The sequence below is a fragment of the Cervus elaphus genome, chromosome 18 (assembly GCF_910594005.1).
Source record: "Cervus elaphus chromosome 18, mCerEla1.1, whole genome shotgun sequence".
Lineage (NCBI taxonomy): Eukaryota > Metazoa > Chordata > Mammalia > Artiodactyla > Cervidae > Cervus > Cervus elaphus.
The window spans coordinates 87158370-87184765 of NC_057832.1; the positions used below are offsets into that span (position 1 = coordinate 87158370).

Here is a 26396-nt window from a genome sequence, read left to right on the forward strand (position 1 = left end):
GGAAACATTTAGCATATGAGACCGCAAGCTGGAAAATAAGCTCTGTTAACCAGAAAACCATGGCAGCAGAAAGTTTAAGCAAAAAAATCAAGGAAAGGAAACTTAGTTGCTCGTGGATACTCTCTCAATTCCATGATGATTAAACCTGGAAGTTGCTAAGAAATCTGAAGAACAACTTCAGACATCAACCTGTCAGAAGGCAGGCCTTGACACAAAGTGAACTGGGAGCATGTGGTAATGTAACAACATGTACAGCTTTGGAAATGTATAATACATCCTGGTTGTTAAAACAACACATTGTCTATAGGCATAACTTGATCTGGGACATGTTACAAATTTCAGCAAACACAATGTTTCTTCCAGGACTAATTCTCTACCTAAATTTGAGATATATTCTAAATTATTTCTCTCACTAAATCAGTAGGGTAAATGATATCTGTTGAGGGATGAACAGGTTCAAAGTTCTTCTGGATCATTTTGAGTTGTGTAGGCAGAAATCTGAACAGCTACATACACGTTTACACTGGAGATAGTCTCCAATGGTGACTCTGCTATGGATCAAGACTACAGTTTTGATTGATGTCAAGGTTTCTGAGGCATTTTGTGATCCTCTCTGAATGATCAATGTCCTGCTACATATGATGACCCCCATCTTTAGGATTACTGCTTAGGAACCAAGTAATTTGCATTTCAAGACATCATCTTGGATCACTGGGGGAATAATGGTGGAGAAACATCTTTCAGGATATGTGGTTTTGCCAAATCGCTGTCATCCAGCCTTTTACCATTTTCATTACTAATTGTATATACATGGAGGAATTTCATCTAGATGTCTGGCCTGAAGTGAACGTCTCCAAATATCTATCTACGAATTACCCATTGGGGGAAAAGTACTGCAGAAGGTATCAAATTACCCTTGCATGATGGAATTCTAACTAGTAGGATAACAGCAGGAGTTCTTCAGAACAAGATGTCTACAAAGAGGAAAGCGGAGAAGACAATAACTGTTTCTAGAATTAGTAGGCATTATTCTATAAAATCCCATAAGGGTTTGTGAGCAGACAAATGTCCTAGTTATTTGGAATCCTTAATTCTAGAAACACACTGAGGCTTACAGCATGGATAAATGGCTCGAATCCTTCCAATGAAAAAGAACACAATAAGAAAACTAGCTCTAAATCACAATTTAAAAAATGAACATCTGTAATTTAACTTTCAATGACCACTTGGCATGTAATGACATGGCTGTATATATGTGCCTCACAGAGTGAATTGTCATCATATCAGGATATAGATCACAGGTCATCTAATTTCTTGGTCTGTACCCGGGCTTGAGTAACTGGCAATCTGAGTGACAATTCATCTTGGAACATAGATGCAAATCAGTTACCACCTTCTGGACAGAAGATGTTTCTATACTTCTAATTCACCGACAAATACTTAAATGCAAATACTTAATACTAAGACATGCTATATTCTTCTACTCAGTGGATACTCAGAATATAAAGAAATATTTTCCTTTCATTTTCCTATGTGTCATTATTTCGACATTATTTGGGGCTTCCCAGGTGGTACAGTTGGTACAGAATCTGCTTGCCAATGCAGGATACATGAGAGATGCTAGTTCAATCCCCATGGCAGGAAGATCCCCTGGAGAAGGAAATGACAATCCACTCTAGTTTTCTTACCTGGAAAATCCCATGGATAGAGGGGCCTGGCTGGCTACAGTCCATGGGTTTGCAAAGAGTAGGATATGACTGAGCACACACACACAGACATTATTTAATACCTAGATACTCATCTGACATTCATTTAAAAATGTGTTGCATTTGCACTTGGCTCAAAATAAGGTACCAATTAAAGAACCACTCTTCACACTGTCATGCAGATACCTACACATCCCAAAATTCATTGGTGGGGGTTGATTTTCTGCATGTCTCAGGAAATAGACATGTGTGTCAAAGAAACACAACATAAAGCAAATATTTACCCCCATAGGGGAAAATGAAGTTCAGTTTTATAAGGGACATTAACAAATTCCATGGTTTAAATTACAGATTAACAAAGGGTTCATGAGCTCAAATTAAGTTATTCTGTTTAAAATCAATCACCGAGACTGTCATTCTGCTTACTGCTTTGACTTCCTAACAAAGGTTTAAATGAGGACTTTATGTGCAAGTAAAGAACATCAAGAGATCTGCTCTTTTTCAGACCTGCGTGGGCTGGAGGGGCAAACGTTTAGGCTATTAACGTAATTAGAATGAGGAATGCATTTTTCCAGAAAAAAAAAATCTTCAAAAAAAAAAGAAAAATCTGCAATTAATCTATTATCTGGGGGAAAACAGTGAGGAATGAAAGGTGGGATACATTTAGAAAGCACTAGATTCACTGATACCAGAGCCATTCTGGAGACGCCAGGCAGGAAATCTGGAATTCCTCTAACTCTTCAGTGGCAGGCACCAGATTTGGGGAGAAGGGTCCAGAAAGGCTGTTTTGTCTTCGCTAGCAAAATGCATTCAGATGTGATTTTGCAGAAAAGCATTTTTCCTTTGTCACTCAACCTCATGTTGGGTCACCACTCCAGTGCTGAGCAGCTCCCCGATGGCCCTGTCATCATATCGGAGGACCTCCTTCAGGATGTGCGTCGTGTGCTGCCCGAGAAGGGGAGGCGGCCTGGCCTCTGACATCTTGAACTTACTGTATCTCACAGCTGGGCCTGTCAGAGCGGGAGGAAAGCAGGAAGCCTGTTAATGACTAACCCTCGGAAATTCATTACCCAAGCAGCCTGGGGTGTTTGCAATGAATGCCAAGAATATCACTGCCCGTTACACCCTTGCAGATGGACCATCGTTTTGGAAAGAAATGTATTTGCACATGTGGCTTTCCTTGACTTTGCTTCAGACGACTGTGCAGTGGTCATCCACCATGCTGGGGGCTGCATAGATGTGCCTGGTGTGTGCCAGGCCCGTCACAAAGACTCGCAGGGTTAAGTCCCTCAGCTGAGCTGACCCTCTGGGTCCCAGAGAACAGTGGCACAGGGACATAGTGTCTCTCTGGAAATCTGACCCCAGGTGAAGGTAACCCAAGTGTTTACCACTCAGCATCCAGTGTAAAGTTCCAAGATTTAGTTCAACAGACTGCAGATCAACTAAACCTCAGCCAGATTCTGGGTGGAAGAAGAGGTTATGGGTGCAAGCTTCACTGTCAGAGAGACTTCTGTTTGGGTATCAGCTCTTTCACTTTCAAGAAGAGCTATCTTGGACAAATTGTATAACTCCTGTGAGCCTCGTGTTCCACAACTAAACTGGGTATGATATTTACCATACAATCTTGATGAAAGGGTTTACATGATGTAATGAACAGAAAGCACGAAGTAAGCATCCCTTAATCCACATAATGCACAAAACCTGCCAGCCACTATGATGACAAAAGCCGCCCCATCACCTTCTTTGACACTTGCAGTGCAATGGGAAATGGATATATACTGCCAGCTCTTTGCTGAGCACTGAGCCACTTCAAACAGGATAACTAAAGCAAGGATTTCAACAACTGCTGGGAATGGATTTTATCATCCTCATTCATTTTCCCCCCCAACTTTTTGGCTCCACCATGCAGCATGTGGGATGTTAGTTCCCTGACCAGGGTTCAAACCCATGCCCTCTGCAGTGGGAGCTCGGAGACTTAACCACTGGACTACCAGGGAAGTCCCTCATCCTAACTCTTCACATAATGACACTAAAGTTCCAAATGCTAAGGTTTTGTTCAAGGTCACGGACTTCACCAGTGGCTCAGCTGGTAAAGAACCAGCTTGCCAATGCAGGAAATACAAGAGATGGGGTTTGATCCCTGGGTCAAGAAGATCCCCTGGAGAGGGAAATGGCAACCCACTCCAATATTCTTGCCTGGAAAATTCCATGGACAGAGGAGCCTAGTGGACTGCAGTCCATGACATCACAAAGAAGTAGACACGACTGATCACAGCACGCACACACGGCTAATAACTAATAGCAACAGGATGCAAATCCTCATCCACCTGAACCATCTCACATTGAAGGTCACGTACTTTCCAGAACCTTAGCAGCCTCATCTTCTCACTCTCCCATGCACAGGCTTGATGGACACTGAGGAACATGCTGTTTCAACAGATTTTACCTTTGCTGCCTCATTCAATAAATGATATTTATGTTGGCTGTCCTTTACATCTCACTCGATGAGCCTTCGGGAAAACAAATTAGAGAGTCACAGGAAGACTACAGAACAGTACGTTTCCATCTCATAAAGATTTTTCCAGTCTCCTCTGGATTTGGGGAGCCCATAGGAAGAACAGATAAAACCCAAGCACATGTGGGTAACAGAATGTCAGTCAATAAAGCAGAAATGTGCCTTAGGATCTAGGAGAATTCCATTCAGAAAAGATAATGGTGAGGAAGCCATTGTGGATGGAGAGAGGACACAGACCTCCTAAAACCGTCAAATGGCACATTTGGGTCACACATACCATCCACACCAGATAAATGGCAATTTCCAACTGATGTCCAAAGTTTTCCTTCTCTGAAGCTCAGGGAAATTCTTTTTTCTTTTTTCCTTCTCACACTTCCTTTAAATGCTCCAGTGCATGACCATTTTCTTTCATGGGTTGATCCCTTTTCAAGAAAGAACTATACACATTGGGAGGTAGTGTCCCTATGCTCCCAAGAAAGCTGATAATCCAGTGTTTTAGGGAGGTGTGCCATTTTGACATTAACCATAGTTTTCATCTAAAATTTGTCTTTCAAAAGAAGGACTCTGCCAAAAAATACAGGCTGAAGTCAAAGTCACGTGGCTTTTTTCCTAACTAGATGACCTGAAGTAAAACAATCAACTGGGAAATAGTCATTTGACCCTTGAAGAATCTGGGATAAAACAGGGTTACCATTTATCACCACTGAGCCCAGTGCATTAGCAGTGGTAACTACCGTTTCCTAAGAACATAGGCTGTGCTGGCCACTGTACCAAAGGCCACACATCAGCTCCTATATATCCTCACGGCAATCCTGTATGGATACTGATGGAGCTTTAAGGTAAAAGAGTTAAAGTTAGGATCCAGGTTAAGCTATGAGAATAACTTGCCAAACATCACACAGCTAGGAAGCATCAGTTTCCAAGTCCAGGTATGTTAGGTTCAGGAACTTGGACTTTTGTTTAAAAAAAAAAGAATTAATTGAGGTGAAATCACATAAGATCCACTATTTTCAAGTGAACTGTTCTGTGACATTTAGTACATTTGCAATGCTGTGCAACTACCACCTCTATCTAGTTCCAAAATATTTCCATCGCTCCCACTAAAACCCTCATCCTTTAAGCAGTTTCTCTCAGTTCTCCCCTTTCCCCATCCCCTGGCAACCTCTAACTTCTTTCCGTCTCTATGGATTTTTCTGGATATTCCATATCAATGAAACCATACAATATGCGGCCTTTACTGCCCGGCATCCTTCACTTACTATGTTTTTGAGACTCATCTACTTTGGAGTATTGTGCTATTGGCACATAGAACTTGGATTTCTAACTCCCAGCAAGGATGCTATGAGGGAATTTTTCAGGTCCAGCCATAGGAAAGGGCAGGCCAAGCTGTGCCACTCCTATCCCCTCCTGGGAGCTTCCAGATCCACACTGAGTACTATGCTACCGGTTTAGGATGAAGGGCATGTTACACCTTGCACAAAAATATCTTAAAGAATTTAGGTTGGTGGGATGGTATTACTTGGTAATTTTTAGACTTGCTAGGATAAAGACACCTGGAAGATATGATATATTTGGAAAGCTTAGGCTTCTTTAAACAAATATATGTTACTAAGTAAGCCATATCGCAGTTGACGAAATTGTATATACTTTTCCATATGCCCCTTCAGAAACCAGGTATTTTGCATATGATTGATTTTAGAAAGATTCTGAAGCTGAGATTTGTCCATGTAATAATATCAAAGTATGGTATAGTTACCTGAACTGTACTGGCAGTTTTCAAATTGCAATTTCTTAAAAGTTCCTTAAACACAGCAGTGCCCCCTTATCTGTGGGGGATACTTTCCAAGACCCTACTTGGATCCTTAAAACCACAGATGATGCTGAACCCTATTTTCTTATCCATACATCTGTATGACAAAGTTTAATTCATAAATGAAGCACAGTAAGTGAACCACTATAACTACTACTAACATAGAACATGACATGACAACAATATACTGTAATAAAAGTGACATGAAAGTGGTCTCTCTTGAAATATCTTACTATGCATATTTGATGTCTTTTCCAACTTAACTAAGCATCTAAGATGCAGGGTGGCCTTAACTTTTGTGGACTGAAGTGTGACAGCAGAACTAGTAAGAATTTCTTTTTCCTTCTTCACAGTTTCACAGATAGAAGATTTGCTCTTACTATAGGTTTCAGCAACCTCAGCATACAGTTAATTCTTCTTTCCTTAATAAGCTGGGAACTTACACCTTCTCACTCAAAAGAAGTTCTTTACGACTTCTCTCTGGCATACCTAAATGGCCAGCATCACTACTCTTGGGCTTTGGTGCCATTACAAAGTAAAAGAAGAGTCACTTTGACACTGACGGACAATCAGTCTGATAAACTAGATGGCTACTAAGTGGTTAACAAGTGAATACATTGGACAAAGAGATAATTCAAGAGACAAAAGGGGATGACAGGAGATTTCATCACTCTTCTCAGAACAGCACACAATTGAAAATGTATGAATTATTTATTTCCAGAATTTTCTAATATTTTCAGACTATGGTTGACCGCACGTAACTGAAACCTTGGAAAGTGAACCCATGGATAAGGGGGACAGAGGTGCTACTGTTTTGCTTGGCCATGTAGCTTATGAAAAAACAAAAATTTATAGCCCCTTAAAAGATACATCTCTATGTGAAACAGGACAAATAAAGTGATATATCCAGATACCAGAGAAAGCAAAATTTCCCTGAGTCAATTAAAATCTGTTCTTGCAACCCTGTGCAATGATCCTATATACCTGTGACATTCCTCAGTCTAGGCTTTGCACAAAATATATTCCTCAAATGTATTTGTTTCAAGAAGTAGAACATGTTTGACATAATTATTTATATCCAAGGTCCAGAAAGAATGAATAATCTGATTTTCAGTTTAAAAAAAAGATGAGCAGATAAGTCACATGTTCTTAAATTACTTTTTGGCAAAGCAACATCTACATTCGCATATGCTTTCAAACACTTGAAAGCTGTGTGATCCTGAGAATTCTTAAAAGTCCCTGAGTCTCAGTCCATAGATTTCTAAAATGAGGTTGGCAATACCTATGTAGGATTGGTTTGAGCATTTGGGGAATATAATGTGGGTAATACTCAACATCGGTAATAATCAGAAAGTATGGAGATGATGCGATACAACTTTGTTTACAAAACTAGTGAATCTTATAGATATCACAGTATGTGTTTAAGAAGTCTGTGACCAGAGGGAGTGGAAAATGGTACAATCCTCCTGGAAGGAAAATTTTCAACTTGATATCAAGAGTTTTAAGTGTTCACATACTTGAATGGAGAAATCCTGCTTTAATAAAACAAAATTTTTCCCTATGAATGTAATCAACAATATCAACAAATGTGGTAGACAAGGATCCATAGAAATTTCTAAATCTAATACTCAATAAACCCTTTGGTGTGGGATTCTGTATTTAAAAAGAAAGAAAGAAAGAAACTTTTTCATCTGTTCTCAGCTTCCAAAGTGTACCTTATAAGGAGCAGGTGTTTAGCAATCATTCTCTCATGCACTGTCCTCATAGGTCTATCCTAAACCCCTTCCTTCCAGATAAAGAGGTCAAATAGTTGTAATATTGATAAAATTAGGAAAATATGCTCCAAACTTGGGCATGTGTGCATGCTAAGTCGCTTCAGTAGTGTCTGACTCTGTGTGACCCTATGAACTTCAGCCTGCCAGGCTCCTCTGTCCATGGGATTCTCCAGGCAAGAATACTGGAGTAGGTTGCCATTTCCTTTTGCGCTGGTCAAATAAATTACAGTACATCTAAATGATGGCAAATGACTACAATTTCAAATGGTGTATTTTGGGACTTTGAATATATATATTGCCTTCACTATCCCCTAATAAACCACTGAAGTAAAGGTATAGAAGTTAAGCAAACAGAAAACTTCATATGAGTGAAAAGGACAGGAGGGAGCATCACTAGTGCGTGAGATATTTCAACAAATTTAAGAATGACGCCAATGGGATCATGTTGATGGGGAAAGAGGTCGAGAAAGCTGAAGCACAGCATATTCTACAAAGACACTGAGAGGAAGTGGATGCCAATGGGTCCATTTCACCTCCCCAAGAGTCTTTTTAAAGACTGTTTAAAATTTTTTTAATTTATTTATTTTTTTAACTTTTTGAGCACACTATAGGCAGCTTGTGGGATCTTAGCTCCTCAACCAGGGATCAAATCGAAACCCTTGGCAGTGAAAGTGCCAAGTCTTAACCACTTGACAACCATCGAATTTCCAAGCCTCTTTTCTTAAAAGTCAATGGTTAAGAGAGAGACAGATCTTAGAATAGAAGTAGGACAAAAGCTGAAAGATCAAATGTTGCAATATATACTAGTCTCACTAATTTCTACTAAAAACTAGAAGAAGGTGAAGCTTGCTTTCAAATTTCTAAATGGGAATGATGTTAAACCTAGAATTGTGTGTGTGTACATGCTAAGTTACTTCAGTTGTGTCTAGCTCTTTGCGAACCATAGCCTGCCAGGCTCCTCTGCCCACAGGATCCTCCAGGCAAGAATACTGGAGTGGGTTGCCATTCCCTTCTCCAGGGGATCTTCCTGACCCAGTGATTGAACCTGTGTCTCTTAGTCTCCTGCATTGGCAGGCGGGTTCTCTACCATGAGCACCACCCGGGAAGCCTCAAACCTAGAATTGTATACCTAGTCAAATGGTTAATCAAATATGAAGGTATTTTCAAACTGCCAAAGATTAATTAAGTTTACTAAGTATGTTTCTTCTTTTTTTAAATATATATTTATTTTATTTATCTATTTGGCTGTGCTGGGTCTTACTTGCAGCACATGGGCTTAGTTGTTCTGTGGCATGTTGCCCTTAGTTTCCAGACCAGGGATTGAACCTACATCCCCTACACTGGAAGGCAGAGTCTTAACAACTGGACCACCAGGGAAGTCCCAAAGCTGAGCTATTAGTATTAAAACAAAAGCTATTAACTTTAAAAGAAAGAAGACTCCAGGCAGTGAGAACAGGCTTCATGCCCAAGAACTGAAAAAAGTTGCAGTGTGGCTAGAATATTATTTGGTAGTTTCTAGATGAAACTGGAAGGAGAGGCACAGGGATTTACAGGCTATGGTAGTAAAGCGCATCTTATTCTGAGTTCACCGGGAAGCCGCTGGGGCTTTAAGCAGAGCAGTAACAAGACTTCAGCACTCCCGTAGCTGGGCAAAGAGTGCAATAAAATGAGCTTGGAGGCTGTGTTTGGAGGATATTGGAGGAGATGGTGGTGGCCTACTAGGATGGAGCCTACAGAATTCGAGAAAAGTGGATGTATTTGAGAGCTTTTCTCCTGATAGAATGAGAGGGCTTGCTGATGGAGTGCAAGACCCAAGGTAGCTGGGGAGGGAGAAAGATCAAAGGAAAACTCCTATTTCTGAATTGAATAACTGGTGGGCCATTTACCGATGAGAAAGGCTGAATGGATTCATGGACAAAGCTGGTTAGAAGCAGAAGTCAAATTCTTTTTTTCTTTTCTTTACTTGTTTTTTGACTGCCCCCTGAGGCATGTGGGATCTTAGTTCCCTGAGCAGGGATTGAACCTGCACCCACTGCATTAGAAGGCAGAGTCTTAACCACTGGACCAGGCAGTCAGGGAAGTCCCAGAAGTCAAATTCGTTTTTGAAAATGCTGTTTGAGATGCCAATGAGATATCGAAGGAGAGAAGCCTTTAGCTATACAAGTCCATTTCCTACCCCAGGGGGTTTTTCTGACCAGGGATAGCACCTGCTTTGTCTGCGTCTCTTGCATTACAGGAGGATGCTTTACTCACTGAGCCACTGGGGAAGCCCATTGAAAAAGCTGTCTGAGATGCCAGTGAGGTATCCAAGGAGAGAAGCCTTTAGCTATGCAAGTCTGGAATTCAGGGAAGAATTTGGGCCAGGATATGTAAATTTAGAGGTCATTTCCATCTAAGCGTCTTCATTTCAAAGCAATATATTTCCAAGGCAGTTGTATTCATTTCAACCTCTCTGATGCTGAGGGTTTCAATCAGTTGTTTAGGCAGGCTTTTCTATTATCTAAGTTCTATATCAAAAATCTATTGCATCAAAATGTTTTATGTCCAAAGGAGACAAATTAAATGAATGAAAAATTAACCTGTATAGCTCATAAGTTTGGAGATAAATGCATTTCTTGCAATGAGGAATTCTTGGCCTTAAACAAACACATCTCCATTGACCTGAGAGTAGGAATTAGGGCAGTTTTACTTTTAAAAGAAATGTGGACTCTGTGCCCTGCAGAAAGAGGCAGAGAAAGAAATGCAGAGCTCTCTGAGACTGAGTCATAGCCATGTAGGGATTAATGAAGGTGTGGATGTTTTTCCTCTGCATTTATAAAGGGAATCAAACTGAAAAATGCTCAGGAAAAATGCACACCACAGCAGTCTCCAGAACATCAGTGGTACCAAACCTGGAACCCCAAGTGCTGTCCTTGTGAGGAGCCTACTTACTGTAACAATTGGAGGTCAAAGCCCTTACCAGGAAGGGGACTGGATGGCATAGCTTGTGGGTTAGGCCCACCTCTCCATGAGGACTGTGTGTGAGCTGACCTTGGTCCCCTCATGGACAGTATATCTGATTCTAGGAAAGTGACAGTGCCTTTGACCTCAACTTCTGCCCCTTCCTGGGAGGCTGAACTGATAAACCAGCCAGAGGCTGACAAAATGCAGAGCTAGTAGAGGAGGAATCTGCCCCAGGCTCTAGTCATACATGATGACATCTGACACCCACAACCTCTACTTAGTGAGAACTTACTGTATGCCCTTGGGGCTATCTGCCTGGCATCCTCACAATAACCTTAGACAGGGTTTTTTGGTTGTATTTTGGGGTTTTGTTTTTTTTTTTGCATTTATCACTGCCTTTTATCCTTATATCACAGAAGAGGTGCATGGAGCTCAGAGAGGTTATGAAATGTGTAAAGGACACACAGCAGACACACTTATAGATGTGCTGACTTCAAATCATTGTTTTCGAGGAGTGACACAGTAAGGAGGTTAAGAGTGAGGCTAGGGAGCCAGAGGGTCTAGGTTGACATCCTTGTTCTGTCACGAACTGAGTTGATCTCCTTGGGTGATTTACTTCATCACCTGCGTCTCAATGTTTCTCTGTGAAATGGGGATGATAATGGTCCCTATCATCTAAAGTTGTGAGGATTTTAAAACTTCTTAGAACAGAAACAGGCACACAGCAAGCCCTCAGTACCCACCACCTACTGCGGTTACCTTTCCTTCTTTGTGCAGTGCTGACCTCAGCAACCCAGATTCCTCAGGTAGATTGTCACCAGTTCATTTCCATCCCAAACTTCCCAGAACATGAACAAATGAACTTCATTTTAGATTCATGACAGCAAGCCGGGGACAAAAGTCTTAACTTTTAAAACTCTTTAACAATCAAGGATAAGATTATCTAAAGGAAAAGGAAAAGGGAGGAACTCTTTTTTAAAACAAATAAATTCTATTCTTCATTTTAATTAAGGAGAGTTTTTTTTTCAAATACTAATTATTTTTGTAATTGTTATTTTATATTGGAGCATAGTTGATTAACAATATTATGTCAGTTTCAGGTGTACAACAGAGTGAATTCATCATACATGTACAGGTAGCTATTCTTTTTCAAATTCATTTACCATTTAGGTTATCATAGAACACTGAGCAGAGTTCCCTGTGCTATATGGAAGGAAACTTTTTTTAAGCACATGGGACATAACAAGCACTTTTCAAATAAATAGGTAGGGAGATAAATATGTTTTCCTTTTCCTACAAATAGCAAAAGGGAGGCTGAGGGAGTTTGAATGATTACCAAGTCACCAGATAAGTACATACTCACTATATCCGACAGCATCATAATGTACACCAGAAACTAACTTTTTACTAGATATGTTAAAAGGAACTTTGGAAACATGAGACTTATTTACTTATTCAACAAACACTTCCTATGTGCCAAACACTGTCATATGCGCTTTGCACATTTGATTCATTCAGCCCTTAGGACACGGTCAGAAGGTCATGGTCCCCATTTTACAAGTGGGGAAAACTGAGCGACATGGCAGGGAAGTCACTGAGCTAAATGGGTCACAGAGCTAAAAGAAGCCAGGATTTAAAGCCAGAGAGACTTGCTCCAAATCCTGAACCTTTGCCAACGGGCCATGCTGTTTCCCAGTAAAAAGAAAAAAGCAAAAAAGAGAATTATCTAAGTTGAAAAATAAACTCACGGGTCTTGGAGTAGAACATGCCAAGGACAGTTTCAGATTTCATCTTCTGACAGTCTGTGCCCTCTGTCTTTCTAGATCACAGTGCTATCAGATTTCTTATGCAATATGTACTCATTACTACCTCATCTTTTCACGTGAATTTGTCATAGACCGCCTATTTCCTTGTAGGAGGTCCTGGAAACATAGACCCATGAATATATTCTGATTCCTCATGTCTCTGAGCCAGGCAGTGCTCTCCAAATCTTTCTTCCCTACCCGGCCAGAAAGGAATGAAGCCTTCACTGTGTTCTCTGTGGAAAGTTATCTGGTTGAAGGCACCGGGAAGGCCCAGCTCCTGCTGTGCCAGAAAATTCCTCTGACGAGCCCTGCATCGTGTTTTCCGTCTGTGGTTTGAGGCCCTTCAGAAATAAGACCCTGACTATTTCATCTCATCTCCTCTTAGAAACCTTCCACAACTCTCTGAGGCTAAAAATGGAATCTACCCATTCCATGCAAACATCACAAGCTACTTTAACTACACACAGCATTCGAGCTACATTTCTATAAGCCAGACCAACTTAATAATGTAAACAGTTGCAGGAAACAGAGGTAGCCAAAAACATGTGGGAAACCATAATGAATATTCAAGTAATGGGAACATAATATCACATCATCATGAGGGAAGGGACCTCAACATTCCTTTTTTTTCCCAGAACTCGATGCACCTCACATCTCCATGATGTATTTCTAAAGCAATGAAACAACATATTGCTCAACTTCATAGCAAACTGGCCAAGGATCAACACTAAGGGTTAAATTCATTAACATAGCTGGCCAGTCCACTCATGATGGAAGCAAGAATGAATACAATTAAAACTAACTGTGTGGGTCTTTTCATCTGTTGTGCTTCTTTAATGTCTGATATGGGTGTCAACTTTTTTTTTTTAAAAAATCAAGAATACTTAAAAGCAAACATCTGTTTTATAATATATGAAATGCTATATCAAAAGTTTTTATTTTGACTTCTTTGGCCCATTGCTAAGATACATGCTGTAGATATCATTTAATCTTCAAGGCTTACTAGCGCAATAAGAAGCCAAATTTCATTTTTCTGAAAATAATGATAGCTCCAGTACCAAGTTATTTCACAATTTCCCCTCCACTGCTTGAACTCATCATCATAACAATAACAATATTTTTTATATGGCGCCTCTCAGCCATAGCATCCAAGGCGCCAAATGGAACCATACAGTTAGAACACATTAAACCCATTAGATGTGAGATAAAAACAGATAAAGCCATTTCAGCTAGCATGGAATGGTGGAAACAGGCCACAGAGAATAAAAATGGCTCTGGATATCTTGAACAGAAGGACTCAGTCGATGACACTGCTTATGCGGTCAGGCATCCCAGAAACTCCAGGCAACATGTGCTATGTACCACCAACTAAGACGAGTCACCCGTCTTACCCAGAGTTCAGAGGCACCATGGATCACTACTGCTGTAACAGAATTCATTTTGGGACTCTGTAAAGATACCTAAAATCCCACTATCTATGAGGTAAGATTATGTTTTCAACTCTCTGTGGTTCTGTGGTTGTCATCATTGTTCAGATGTCCAGCTTCCTTGTTCTAGGACCATGAAAGTGTGAGATGTCCTGATCCCTTTGATGCTGAGTGAGGTCATGTGTTGGCCAACAAACTATGAATAGGAGGGATATGTATGCCCCACCTCCAGGTCATAAAACTCAGTTGCTGACATAAGACTATCCTGGTCTCTCTGGTATAACAGCATGGCAATGTGTGAGCTAGTGACTGCCCACCAGCCCTTGTAAACCATGATGAACATGGGATATTAGCAGGGAATCTACTTGCATTATTTTAAACTGGTGTTATTCAGGAATTGTCACTACATTATATGACAATTATATGTGACATAGCCTATGGAGATTGATTCTATGTCTCAATTTTAATACAGAGACTTATTTGCCTGGACCAGAGCAGAGACTCATTCATCTAGTCCTTCAGCACTCCTTTCAAAAGTATTCAGTTCAGATGTTCCAAATACTTCTAAACTCTCATTTTGTGTGGAGTCAATTTTGACCAGTGAAATGATGAGAACAGCTATTATTTATTGAGTACTTACATGTGTTAGGCATTTGGTGGAATGCTTTTCATATATTACCTTGTTTGATATACTGAATGACTTTAAAAAGTAGGATGCTTATTATACCATTTTATCAACAAAGGAAAGAGGGGTTAAGTAACGTTATCAAAATGACACAGCCAGTCAACTAAAGAATTCTGTTAGAATTTAGGCTGGCTAAATACAAAGTGCATGCTCGTTAACACTAGGATATATTTCCTCTCTGCATAATGTGGGAGAAAATCTGTTCTCATATCAGTGGCTGAATAAATACCATTCTTTGGCAGATGGTGTTATAAAGCAGTACTGTATTATAAATACTTATATATTTCATGATTGCTAATCCATTAAGGCATTTATCTTTCATTTGAAAAAGAAACAGGGTAACTTGTATTTGATTTATCTATCTTGTTCCAACCCACTGAAATGTCATAGTAGATTATCCATTTCCTGCTGGAAAAAATATATGGCCCATAAGGAAATGCTATTCATATTCATTAGCAAACACCCATCTCCCCTCAAAGTGAGCTACCCGAAATTTCAGCTAAGGTCTCAGAAAAACGTCAGGCTTGAAGAAACTCCCCCCGGAATGATTTTTTCCAACATTTGTGTTTGCTTCTAATTATTTTCAACACTTCTGAAAACGCTAGGGAGGGTGAAGAAACACCTTGCTGACAATGTGCTCTTTGCCAAAATAATCAATCCTCCAGCTTCTCTCGCCTTCTAAAATTCTAATATTCAATACAAGTTCTTTGGGCACATTCCCAAGATTTTGTTTGGTTCGACTTCACCATGGAAAACAAAATTGGTTCAGCTGAAGTCTGTAGCCAGAACATTTTAAGCTTCATAGACCTTCAAAGTGGTGACCTCCTCCTCACCTCCACTGCTTCTGCGCTCCATTAAGGAAAATACCGGAAGAAGTTTCCAGGCAGAGCAGCCAGATTGCATTTCGGTTCAATTTTGAGAGGAGGAACTGAACAGAGCTGAAGCAGGTGGTTATTTGTGGCTCTTCCCTCAAATAAGCTTTGAAAAGTTCTTCTGTAAACCTTGGAAAGTCTTGTAATTTAATAAAAATTGCTTGCGCTTTTTAACCTTTTATCTTAAAGGAATCAGTCATATCAACAATAGTCTTGTCTTATCCAGGTCTCTGAGAGCACACAAATCACCATCACAGTCCAAGCAAATAACGGATTAAGAAAATTAGGTCCTCAAATCTGCTGCTGAGAAAACAGGTTGCTCAGGATTTATTGCAAGACTTGATCTTAGCTTTTCTCATTCACTTTCCCTCTGTAGTCCAGATGGGAAGATTTTAGGCGAAGATCCTTTCCCTCTATTTCCCTATTTCCATTTTGGTATCACCAGCCTCTCAGGTGGCTCAGTGGTAAAGATCCTGCCTGTCAATGCAGGAGACACGGGTTCATACCCTGGGTGAGGAAGATGCCCTGGAGAAGGGAATGTATTCTTGCCTGAGAAGTCCCCTGGACAGAGGAGCCTGGTGGGCTATAGCCCATGAGGTCACAAAGAGTGGGACACAACTTAACGACTAAACAACAGCCTCCCAATAACATCCCAGTCCTCAGTCTTGCCTTTGAGACATTGCTACACCAGCAGTCTGTCTCTGAACTATCCCTCACGCCTCCCCACACTTTTAATCTTTTCTGCCACCTCCTTGGTCCAAAGCACTCTGAAATAGAGGGACCACTTGTCCAATCTTTTCCCCCAGCTGTTCCCTCCAGGCACCCTGCCCTGGACTAGCTGCTGTGTGGGTCCTTGTGCCCACCTAGAATGCATATCGGTTTGGTGACCCTCAAACCCACATCATTCTGAAAATTCTGTTCAGGGTAACTTGATGTTGAGCTTTCCTTCTTTTTTTCACAGTGCAAAGGAACATCTCTCTTCTCTGACTCTCCATAACATTTGATCTACTTCTCCTTTATAGTTTATCTCCATGTCTAATAGTGTTGCCTCTTGGCATCCTTTTTGAGACCATAATCAATGTTTTGCTCATCTTCAACTCCACACTGCACCTACCACACTAAGTGTCCAATAAATAGTTACTAGAAGTATTAGACCAAAAAAAAAAAAAAAACCTAATATGGCTTAGATGATAAAGAATCTGCCTGCAATGCAGGAGACCTGGGTTCAATCCCTGGGTCAGAAAGATCCCCTGGAGAAGGGAATGGCAACCCATTCCAGTATTCTTGCCTGGAGAATTCCATAGACTGAAGCGCCTGGTGGGCCATATAGTCCATGGGGTTGCAAAGAGTCAGACACGACTGAGCCACTAATACAGCAACCCAAGTTACAAGTATAAAAAAATACAATACAGCAGGAAGTATTAGACAAAAAAAGACCTAATATATTCTTAGATTAGTAAGAATACTAGAAACATGAAATACAGAATGAAAGAGACATGCAAATTAATATATTTTGCCATAGCTATCTAAATGGAGTCATCTTGACTCTTCTCTTCCACTGACATCCCATGTCCAACCCATCAACAAATCCTTTTGGTTCTACCCTCAAAATACATACAGAATCCAATCACTTTTTACAACCAGCTTAGCCTTGGCCACCATCATGTCTTGCTTCGATTTCTGTGAGGGCTCCTATCAGCTCTCCCTGCCTGCAAAGCCTCCCTGCAATATTTTCTCAAACAAGGTAGCCGGAGTCACCCTTTTAAAACATGATTCAGATCAAGCCACTCCTCTGCTCAAAATCTTCAAAGCTATACCTTTGTAATTTTTGATGACTCATAATTTTGTTAAAGGATAGCCATCTCCAGCTCCCTAATAGCAAAAAATATTTTCATCCTACTTTTTAATCTCAAATGGAATAATGAATCCAATTGACTTTTTCATTCTGCATCACCTATTTCCTTGTAAGCACTTTTGGATACACATCAGACTTTAAGACTTGTCTACTTATGTACCATTTCAAGGGAACTTCGGTATACAAACATAAAAAAAAAAAAAAGAAAAACTCTACACTCTGCAAAGCTTCCCCTGTTTGAGTGTTGACAATGGGCTCTTAGATTCCATATAATCCACTAACCTTCCCACTATGAGGTTACCCCTGTGACCTCTCCTCCTGCCCTCCTCCCCTTACTCTGCTCCACTGTATGGCTTTCTTTACCAGGCAGGCTCATCCTCTGGGGACTTCACTCCAGCTCTTCTTTCTTCATGGAACATTCTTCTTTCTGTTATTTACATAGATCATTTCCTCAAATCCTTCAAGTCTTTCTCAATGAAGTCTACCCTAAGCACCTTTAACATTTCAACCTGCCATTCTGACCTTGCCACTTCCAATTCCACTTACTCTGTTCAACTTTCCCTTTCTTCCATTGTACTTATCAAATATGTCTACCATTCTTTCACTCCCTCTGCTAGAATGAAAGCTTCACAGAGGTAGGGAACTGTGTCTGTTTTCCTCAACAAATATTTGTTGAATATGAATGTGTGTATAAATCTGTGATGTAGTGTAATAGGGCTCTGAATTCAGTTCTCAAGTTTCTAAAAGAACGAAACTCAAAGTGTTCGTACACTCAGACCTCAAGACTCTAGAAAAACAAATCTTGTCAAATGGAGCCAAAAGCAAGTTGAAGCAGTATTATTGACTATGAAGACTCTAGAAAAATAAATCTTGTCAAACGGAGCCAAAAGCAAGTTGAAGCAGTATTATTGACTATGAAACCAACTATGAAATCTTGTCAAATGGAGCCAAAAGCAAGTTGAAGCAGTATTACTGACTATGAAACCACCTATGCTACTCATGAGGACAAACACTTGCAATGTTCTGAAGATGAAAAGTTCCAGGAGCTGTGTGTCATTTTTGAGTACAGAGACTCATAGAGCACATGAAAACAGGTATTCAGGAGTATTTTTAAGCTCAATGAGGGCAGGAATAATATCCGTTTTGTTTGCACTTTCTTGTTGTTTAGTTGCTTCAGTTGTGTTGGGGTCCATGAACCCCCTGGACTGTAGCCCACCAAGCTCCTCTGTCCTTGGGATTTCCAAGGAAAGAATACTGGAGTGGGTTGCCATTTCCTTCTCCAGAGGATCTTCCCAATCCGGGGATTGAACCTACATCTCCTTCATCAGCAGGCAGTTTCTTTACCACTGAGCCACCAGGGAAGCCCCTTGAGCTGTCTAGAAGCCAGTAAATTGGGATGCTCAAAACATATTTGTTACATGAATATAGGATGGAAGAGAAAGGATTTCTATTACTTTCAGAAATAAATAAGGCAATAAAAAGTAATTTTGTTATTCACACAAAGGAAGGTTTTACTACCTGGATATTGATACAATGATGCCAAATTTTACCTTAATTTAATTTGTTTAGAAGTTAATTTTTCATTATGACAATAATATGTGGGACTCTATGAACAGTGTAAAAGAGCTCAGTAAAAACATGGTAAGACTTTAAAAAATTGTTTCTTATTCCTTTTTGGAAGGACATAACTTCTTTTGGATTTTTAATGACTACTTTTCTATTTGGAAAACAAGTCTTGGTTTTTATTTATATGAGACTATAATTTTTTGGCAACCCACTCCAGTATTCTTGCCTGGGAAATACCATGGACAGAGGAGCCTGGTAGGCTACAATCCATGGGGTCTCAAAGAGTCAGACATGACTGAGTGACTTCACTCACTTACTTATAATTTTTACAATTGCACATTAATATAATTTTGTTTTCCATGTTTCTCTTTGCTAGTTGGTGTTGCGAATTTCACATAATAATAGCACAGCTCTACTGTTTCCCTATTGATTGTTTCCCCTTTCCCACATTCTACTTATTAGCTCTTTAGATTTCTACTTACAAAATGTCATGCTGACTCTTACAAATGAAATCTGTGGTTATGCTTTCCTAGGATCTTCTGAATTAAAGTATTTAATACACATAATAAAAAGGAGTAACTACTGAATATCTAAAATGTTGTTTTGCCTTTTTATAGTGTCATTGTAAATGTGAAGACAGTTATTTTACCTTTTTAAATATGTATTTCTTTATTTGGCGGTGTCAGGTCTTAGTTATAGCATGTAGGATCTTTCATTGCAGTGCGCTGACTCTCAAGTTGTGGCTCTCTAGTTGCTCCCTGGCATGAGAGATTTTATTTCCTGGACCAGGGATGGAACCTATGTCCCCTGCATTGCAAGGTGGATTCTTAACTACTGGCCCACCAGGCAAGTTCCATACTACTTTATATATTAATTAAATGCACAAGTAATATTCTTTCCACTCATGGAACTCTTTGCAGTTTCCAAGAACAGAAACTTGGATCTCTTTTTCCGCTAAGGGTGGGGTTGGTTAATGTCTGTGAAATATGTTAGGACATCCTTAGGAGATGCTGAATGAGAAGATGTTCTTACCACATCGGAACTTCATTAATTTTGCCTGAGTAACAACCCACCTTAAGTAAATGAAAAATATGAAACATATCAGTTCTTACAAATAAATTAAACTAGGCCAGAGATGTCTTGTAAATCTATAGTAAAAGTGCCTTAATAATACACACAAGTGGATTATAATTAGTAAATCAATTCTTGCCCACAAAAAGTACTTCTGTGTGTCAGTGTGCTTATTTTTAGGAGCAGTTGAAAACATTTCCTGTGTAATCATAATTAAGCCAACAATTCATTCATGGATTTTTTTTTTAAAGATAGCACAAAGATAAACCTCAAAATGATCATCTAAATATCTTAGTGGCCATAGATCCCAAATTAATGAGAAACAAATTTAAAACGTTACTGTTCTTAAGTCTCTAAGTTCACAAGGTTCGTAAAACCAGACTCGGTCCCAGATAATGATTCGTAGATTATCATGAGTAAGAAAGTCCTTGCTGACTGATGACACAGAGATAATTTATCTTCTGTATCCTTTAAAAAAGTAAGAAATACTCCAATGAAAAGGTTCCTATACATGATCCCTTCCTTGACTACCATGAAAGAAAAAGTCTAAGGAATAATAAGTATAAGAATCCTTCCTGGATTAAAATTTCTCTGAACATTTTTATAGTTTAAAATTACATGAAGAAGTATAAAACTGTTTTTGTTAGGAAAGAGACTCCTTTTCTTCACTAGAAAAGGATTGGGTGGTTGACACTGTATGTAAAGAATGTTACAGAGTTGAAAACATGTAAATACATAATACATATTCTAAAGATAACCATAATCCTGTTTTCTATGAAACAGAACATTCAGGAAACATTGAAGTGACCACCCTAAAACTTCCCTGGTGGTCCAATGGCTAAGATTCCATGTTCCCAACGCAAGAGGCCGGGGTTTGATTCCTGGTCAGGGAACTAGATCCCACACATCACAACTAAGATCTGATGCAGCCAAATAAACAAATAAATATTTTTTAAATAAATGAATAAAGTGAATCTGGTTGCCCAGCCCAGTGGTACGACAGTGAATGTGCAGTAAACCCCACAGAGCATGTTTGAGAAAGTTCCGGGCATCTTTTTGGGCAAAATCCAGGAGAAAGAAACATCTCCAAATCCCTGTTTTCTTTAGAAAGAAGAGGTGTGCTTGTTTACTCCACCCTTTGTTGGGCAGAGCCATTTTGTCAAAGACAAGACAGGTGCCTCCGTGCCTTGGATATTTGTCAAAGTGTGAATAAAGGTCTTTCTATGTCAATTTTCCAGCTTGACAAGTCACAATGTATATTGCTGGGCCTGGCCTTATACCTACTACATCAGAATCTTTGGGAGTAGGGCTTGCTATCTAAATCTGAATAAGCATTAAACTTGAATCACTAAATTAGAAAAGTCTTACTACTTCCTAGCTTTGTGAATTTGGGCAAATTACTTAAACTTAACCTCTTTTAGCATCAGTGTCCTCATCCATAACACTGAGAATGATAATAGTATCTAGTTCATAAGTTAGTTTAGAAAATTAAATGAGAAAATGCTTGCCAAGCACTTAGCCCAAGACTTGGCACTAATTAACCCTTGCAAATTGTTAGTTCTTCTAATTTGTCTTGTAATTAACATTGCAGGGTCTGAGGTGCAGGGGCAATGAGAATTGAGCTTCTGCTTCACGATGGCCAACAGGGATTCAAACTCATGTTTAGGATCTAGTCTGAAATCTAGTACAAAAAAACTTTCTGAACGGAGATTGTTTATTTTACCCTTAAGGAAATGGACAGTGAAATCTTAAGAACTCATTACATAAAACACAATACCTTAGATTTCCATTTCTGATCACTTTCCTCCCAAGTCTTTCCTCTGGCAACTAAAATCTCTCGACATAAGGCAACAAAAAGTACAGAAAAATTCTGATCAGTGGAAACAAGCAGATGACTGCTAAGACCTTGAGACTTGAAGAACAACACCAAGAAGACTCTTCTGATTTTCCTTGTAGCCTCCTATGCATTCTGGACAGGACACTACAGATGCCATCAGTCCCAACCACTAACAAACACAGACAAAAGAAAAGCCAAGAGTAAGTCTATTCCTCCTAGCCAAAAGACTAGGAAAAGGGTGGCCTAATGAACCCTAGTGGCCACAGGACTGGAAAAGGTCAGTTTTCATTCCAATTCCTAAGAAAGGCAATCCCAAAGAATGCTCAAACTACCGTACAATTGCACTCATTTCACACGCTAGTAAAGTAATGCTCAAAATTCTCCAAGTCAGGCTTCAGCAATACGTGAAACATGAACTTCCAGATGTTCAAGCTGGTTTTAGAAAAGGCAGAGGAACCAGAGTTCAAATTGCCAATATCTGCTGGATCATCAAAAAAGCAAGAGAGTTCCAGAAAAACATCTATTTCTGCTATTGACTATGCCAAAGCCTTCGACTGTGTGGATCACAATAAACTGGAAAATTCTGAAAGAGATGGGAATACCAGACCACCTGACCTGCCTCTTGAGAAACCTGTATGCAGGTCAGGAAGCAACAGTCAGAACTGGACATGAAACAACAGACTGGTTCCAAATAGGAAAAGGAGTACATCAAGGCTGTATATTGCCACCCTGCTTATTTAACTTATATGCAGAGTACATCATGAGAAATGCTGGGCTGGACGAAGCACAAGCTGGAATCAAGATTGCCAGAAGAAATATCAATAACCTCAGATATGCAGATGACACCACGCTTATGCAGAAAGTGAAGAGGAACTAAAAAACCTCTTGATGAAAGTGAAAGAGGAGAGTGAAAAAGTTGGCTTAAAGCTTAACATTTAGAAAACTAAGATCATGGCATCTGGTCCCATCACCTCATGGGAAATAGATGGGGAGACAGTGGAAACAGTGTCAGACTTTATTTTTTGGGACTCCCAAATCACTGCAGATGGTGACTGCAGCCATGAAATTAAAAGATGCTTACTCCGTGGAAGGAAAGTTATGACCAACCTAGATAGCATATTAAAAAGCAGACATGTTACTTTGCCAACAAAGGTCCGTCTGGTCAATGCTATGGTTTTTCCAGTTGTCATGTATGGATGTGAGAGTTGGACTGTGAAGAAAGCTGAGCACCGAAAAATTGATGCTTTTGAACTGTGGTGTTGGAGAAGACTCTTGAGAGTCCCTTGGACTTCAAGGAGATCCAACCAGTCCATCCTAAAGGAGACCAGTCCTGGGTGTTCATTGGAAGGACTGATGCTGAAGCTGAAACTCCAGTACTTTGGCCACCTCATGCGAAGAGTTGACTCATTGGAAAAGACCCTGATGCTGGGAGGGATTGGGGGCAGGAGGAGAAGGGGACGACAGAGGATAAGATGGCTGGATGGCATCACCGACTTGATGGGCATGAATTTGAGTAAACCCCAAGAGTTGGTGATAGACAGGAAGGTCTGGCGTGCTACGATTCATGGAGTCACAAAGAGTTAGACACGACTGAGCGACTGAACTGAACTGAACTGAACGAACCCTAAACATTGTTGTCAATATCGGTGGTATTCTGGCCTACAGCAAAGACAGAGACCCTTCTATCACCCTGCCTTGTGGTACCACCATGCTTGGGGCCAGGCTGAGAACTGATCTATCCTACCACCTTCACCCCAATTCCACAGAAGCAGGTAGTGGCTCTCTGATTTTCCAGCTGTGTAATGTCGCTAAGACCAAGAGTGAGCAGATTTTTATTCCTCACCCAGTGGGACAGATGACAATCTAATTTCTCCTCCAGGAGAGTATCATGGAAATCTGGAAGTGAGCTGAGTGTGGTCAGAGAGAGCAGGGGGAAACTGACCATACACACTAACTTGGCCTTCATGCTACACCTCAACAGAAGGATAGCCTGCTTAAGAAAGAGAAGATTGAATAGGATGCCAAAATCTCATGATATAATGTTCAAAATGTCCTGGATACAACCAAAAATCTTGCATTATAATGACAACCAGCAAAATCATAACTTGAATGAAAGAAGGTAACCACCAGGTGCTAATGACAAGATAAACTAGCTGTTGAAATTATCAGACAAGGATCATAAAGTAGACATCATAAAAGTGCTTCATAAATAGTCATGGATTCTCTTGAAACAAATGAAAAATACAAAACTCAACAAAAGTAGAAATCTTTGAAGAGAACCCAATGCAGATTGTAGAACTGGAAGATACAATAATCAAAATAAAAATGTACTGATGGGCTTAACAGCAGAGTAGAGCTGAGAGGACAGAGGCAGTGAACTGGAAACCAGATCAATAGAATTTATCAATCTAACAACAGAGAGAGAATGTATTTGACCAAAAAAAAAAAAAAAAAATGAAGAGACAATGAGGACAATAATAAAAGAGTTAACATTTCTATCACTGAAGTCTCAGAAGAAGAGAAGGAAAGTGTGGAACTTTTTGAAAAAGTATTTGAACAAATAATGGACAAAACTTTCCAAATTTGGTGAAAGATACAAATTTATAGCTGTAAGAATTTGAACAAACTCCAAATAGGACAAACTCATAGAAATGCATGCCAAGACAAATCATAATTAAACTTCTGAAAACAAAAGGCAAAGAAAAAATCTTGAAAGCAATCAGAAAAAAAAAAAAAAAAGCAGATTACCTACAAGGGGGAAACAATTAGAAAGACAGGGGATGTATCATCAGAAACCATGGAGGACAGGAGAAAGTAGCACTTTTAAAAATTACTGAAAGAAAAGAACTGTCAACTGTGGATTCTATATCTGGCACCAAAAAAAAAAAAAAAAAATAGCCTTTAGAAATAAAGGGAAAATCAAGACAAACCTGTTCTTCAAAAATGGTTAAAGGAAATTCCTTTAACAGAAAGAAAATAATAATAAACAAGGATTTCAAGCTTCAAAAAGGAAGAATATCAGAATGGGTAAAAATAGGGGTAAATACACAGACAGTCACCAACTTACTATGGAGTAACTTATGATTTTTCAACTTTACAACGGTGTTAAAGTGAAACATATTCAGTTAAACTGTACTGTGAATTTTGATCTTTTTCATGGCTAGAAATACATGATACAATACTCATTTGTGACGCTGGGTAGTGGCAGCAAGTCACAGCTCCCAGTCAATCACACAATCATGAAGGTGAACAATCAAGGTTACAATCATTCTGTAACCATACAACCATTCTGACTTTCACTTTCAGCACAGTATTCAATAAATTACATGAAATATTCAACCTTCATTATAAAGTAAGTGTTATGATAAATGACTTTGCCCAACTGTAGGCTAATTTAAGTGTTCTGGGTGTGTTTAAGGTAGGTTAAGTGTATTAAACATATTTTCGAGTTATGATATTTTCAATTTATGATGAGTTTATTGAGAAGTAATCCTGTCATATGTCGAGAAAGATCTGTAAGACTATCATTCTTGTCATGAGTTCTAAAAATTGTATTTGATGATTGAAGCAAAATTATAATACCTGAGCATCTGATGTGGTGCTCAAGGTACATAGGGCAAATATTTAGGAAAATTATATGATGAATCAGTAAAAGAACCTAAGTGGAGTTAAGGTCTCTATATTTCACTTGAACTGGAAAAATGTCAATACCAGTAGACTGTCATAAGTTATGCATGTGTGTATACACACACACACACACACACGTATATATAACATAATAACCGAAGCAACCAGTTTAAAAATTGTAAACAAAAATTGTAAAAAAACAACAACAACAAAAAAATCAATGAAAGTGGAATTCTGAAATGTTTCAACAACTCATAGAAAGGCAAGAGAAGACAAGCAGCAAAAACAGAGGGAAAATTCTTAAGCTATATCATTTCCCAATTACTGAAATGTAGATGATCTGAACTCATCACGTAAAAGACAGAGATTGGCAGAAGGGATTAAAAGTAATTGACTACTAGAAACTCATTTCAAATTTAATAACAGAAGTTGAAAGTAAAGTTTTGGAAAAACATGTAGCATGCAAATACACCTTTACCGAAATCACGTGCTTACTGATCTTCCCCTCTGCCTCTTTGGAGCAGTTTCTCAGAACTGTCTGAGGCGCTGTCTCCCAGGCTGCAGTCCTCATTTTGCCCCAAACAAAACTTAACTTGCAACTCTTATGTTGTGCATTTTTTTAAAAACTGTAAAGATGTGTCAACTCTCCTTAAACTGATACATGTCTCATGCAATTGCTATCAAAATCCAAGAAAGACATCTTTTTTATAAACACAGTCAACTTTTATAAGGAAAAGTAAAATATCTAGAATAGCTAAAATTAATTATAAAAAAGAATGAAGTGAGAGGAACCTATCTATTCTTAAGTACTACAAATAGCTGTAATAATTAAGACAGTGTGGTGTTAGTGGGCAGACAGAAGCACAAGTCAATGGAAACAGAGAATCTGGAAATAGATCCAC

The 26396-nt window shown here is 39.3% G+C and overlaps 1 protein-coding gene across 2 annotated transcripts in view; it reads right to left on the minus strand.

Moving 5' to 3' along the window:
- Positions 1 to 1985: 1985 nt before the first annotated feature.
- Positions 1986 to 26396, minus strand: part of SUGCT (succinyl-CoA:glutarate-CoA transferase) — a 734496-nt gene continuing 710085 nt past the window's right edge. The window contains exon 14 of one of the 2 annotated variants that reach the window (XM_043871981.1): positions 1986 to 2716. In XM_043871981.1, the coding sequence (XP_043727916.1) occupies positions 2553 to 2716 (164 nt within the window). In that variant the 3' untranslated portion in view covers positions 1986 to 2552. The remainder of the gene's footprint in view (positions 2717 to 26396) is intronic. The other variant, XR_006334867.1, reaches the window with a different exon arrangement.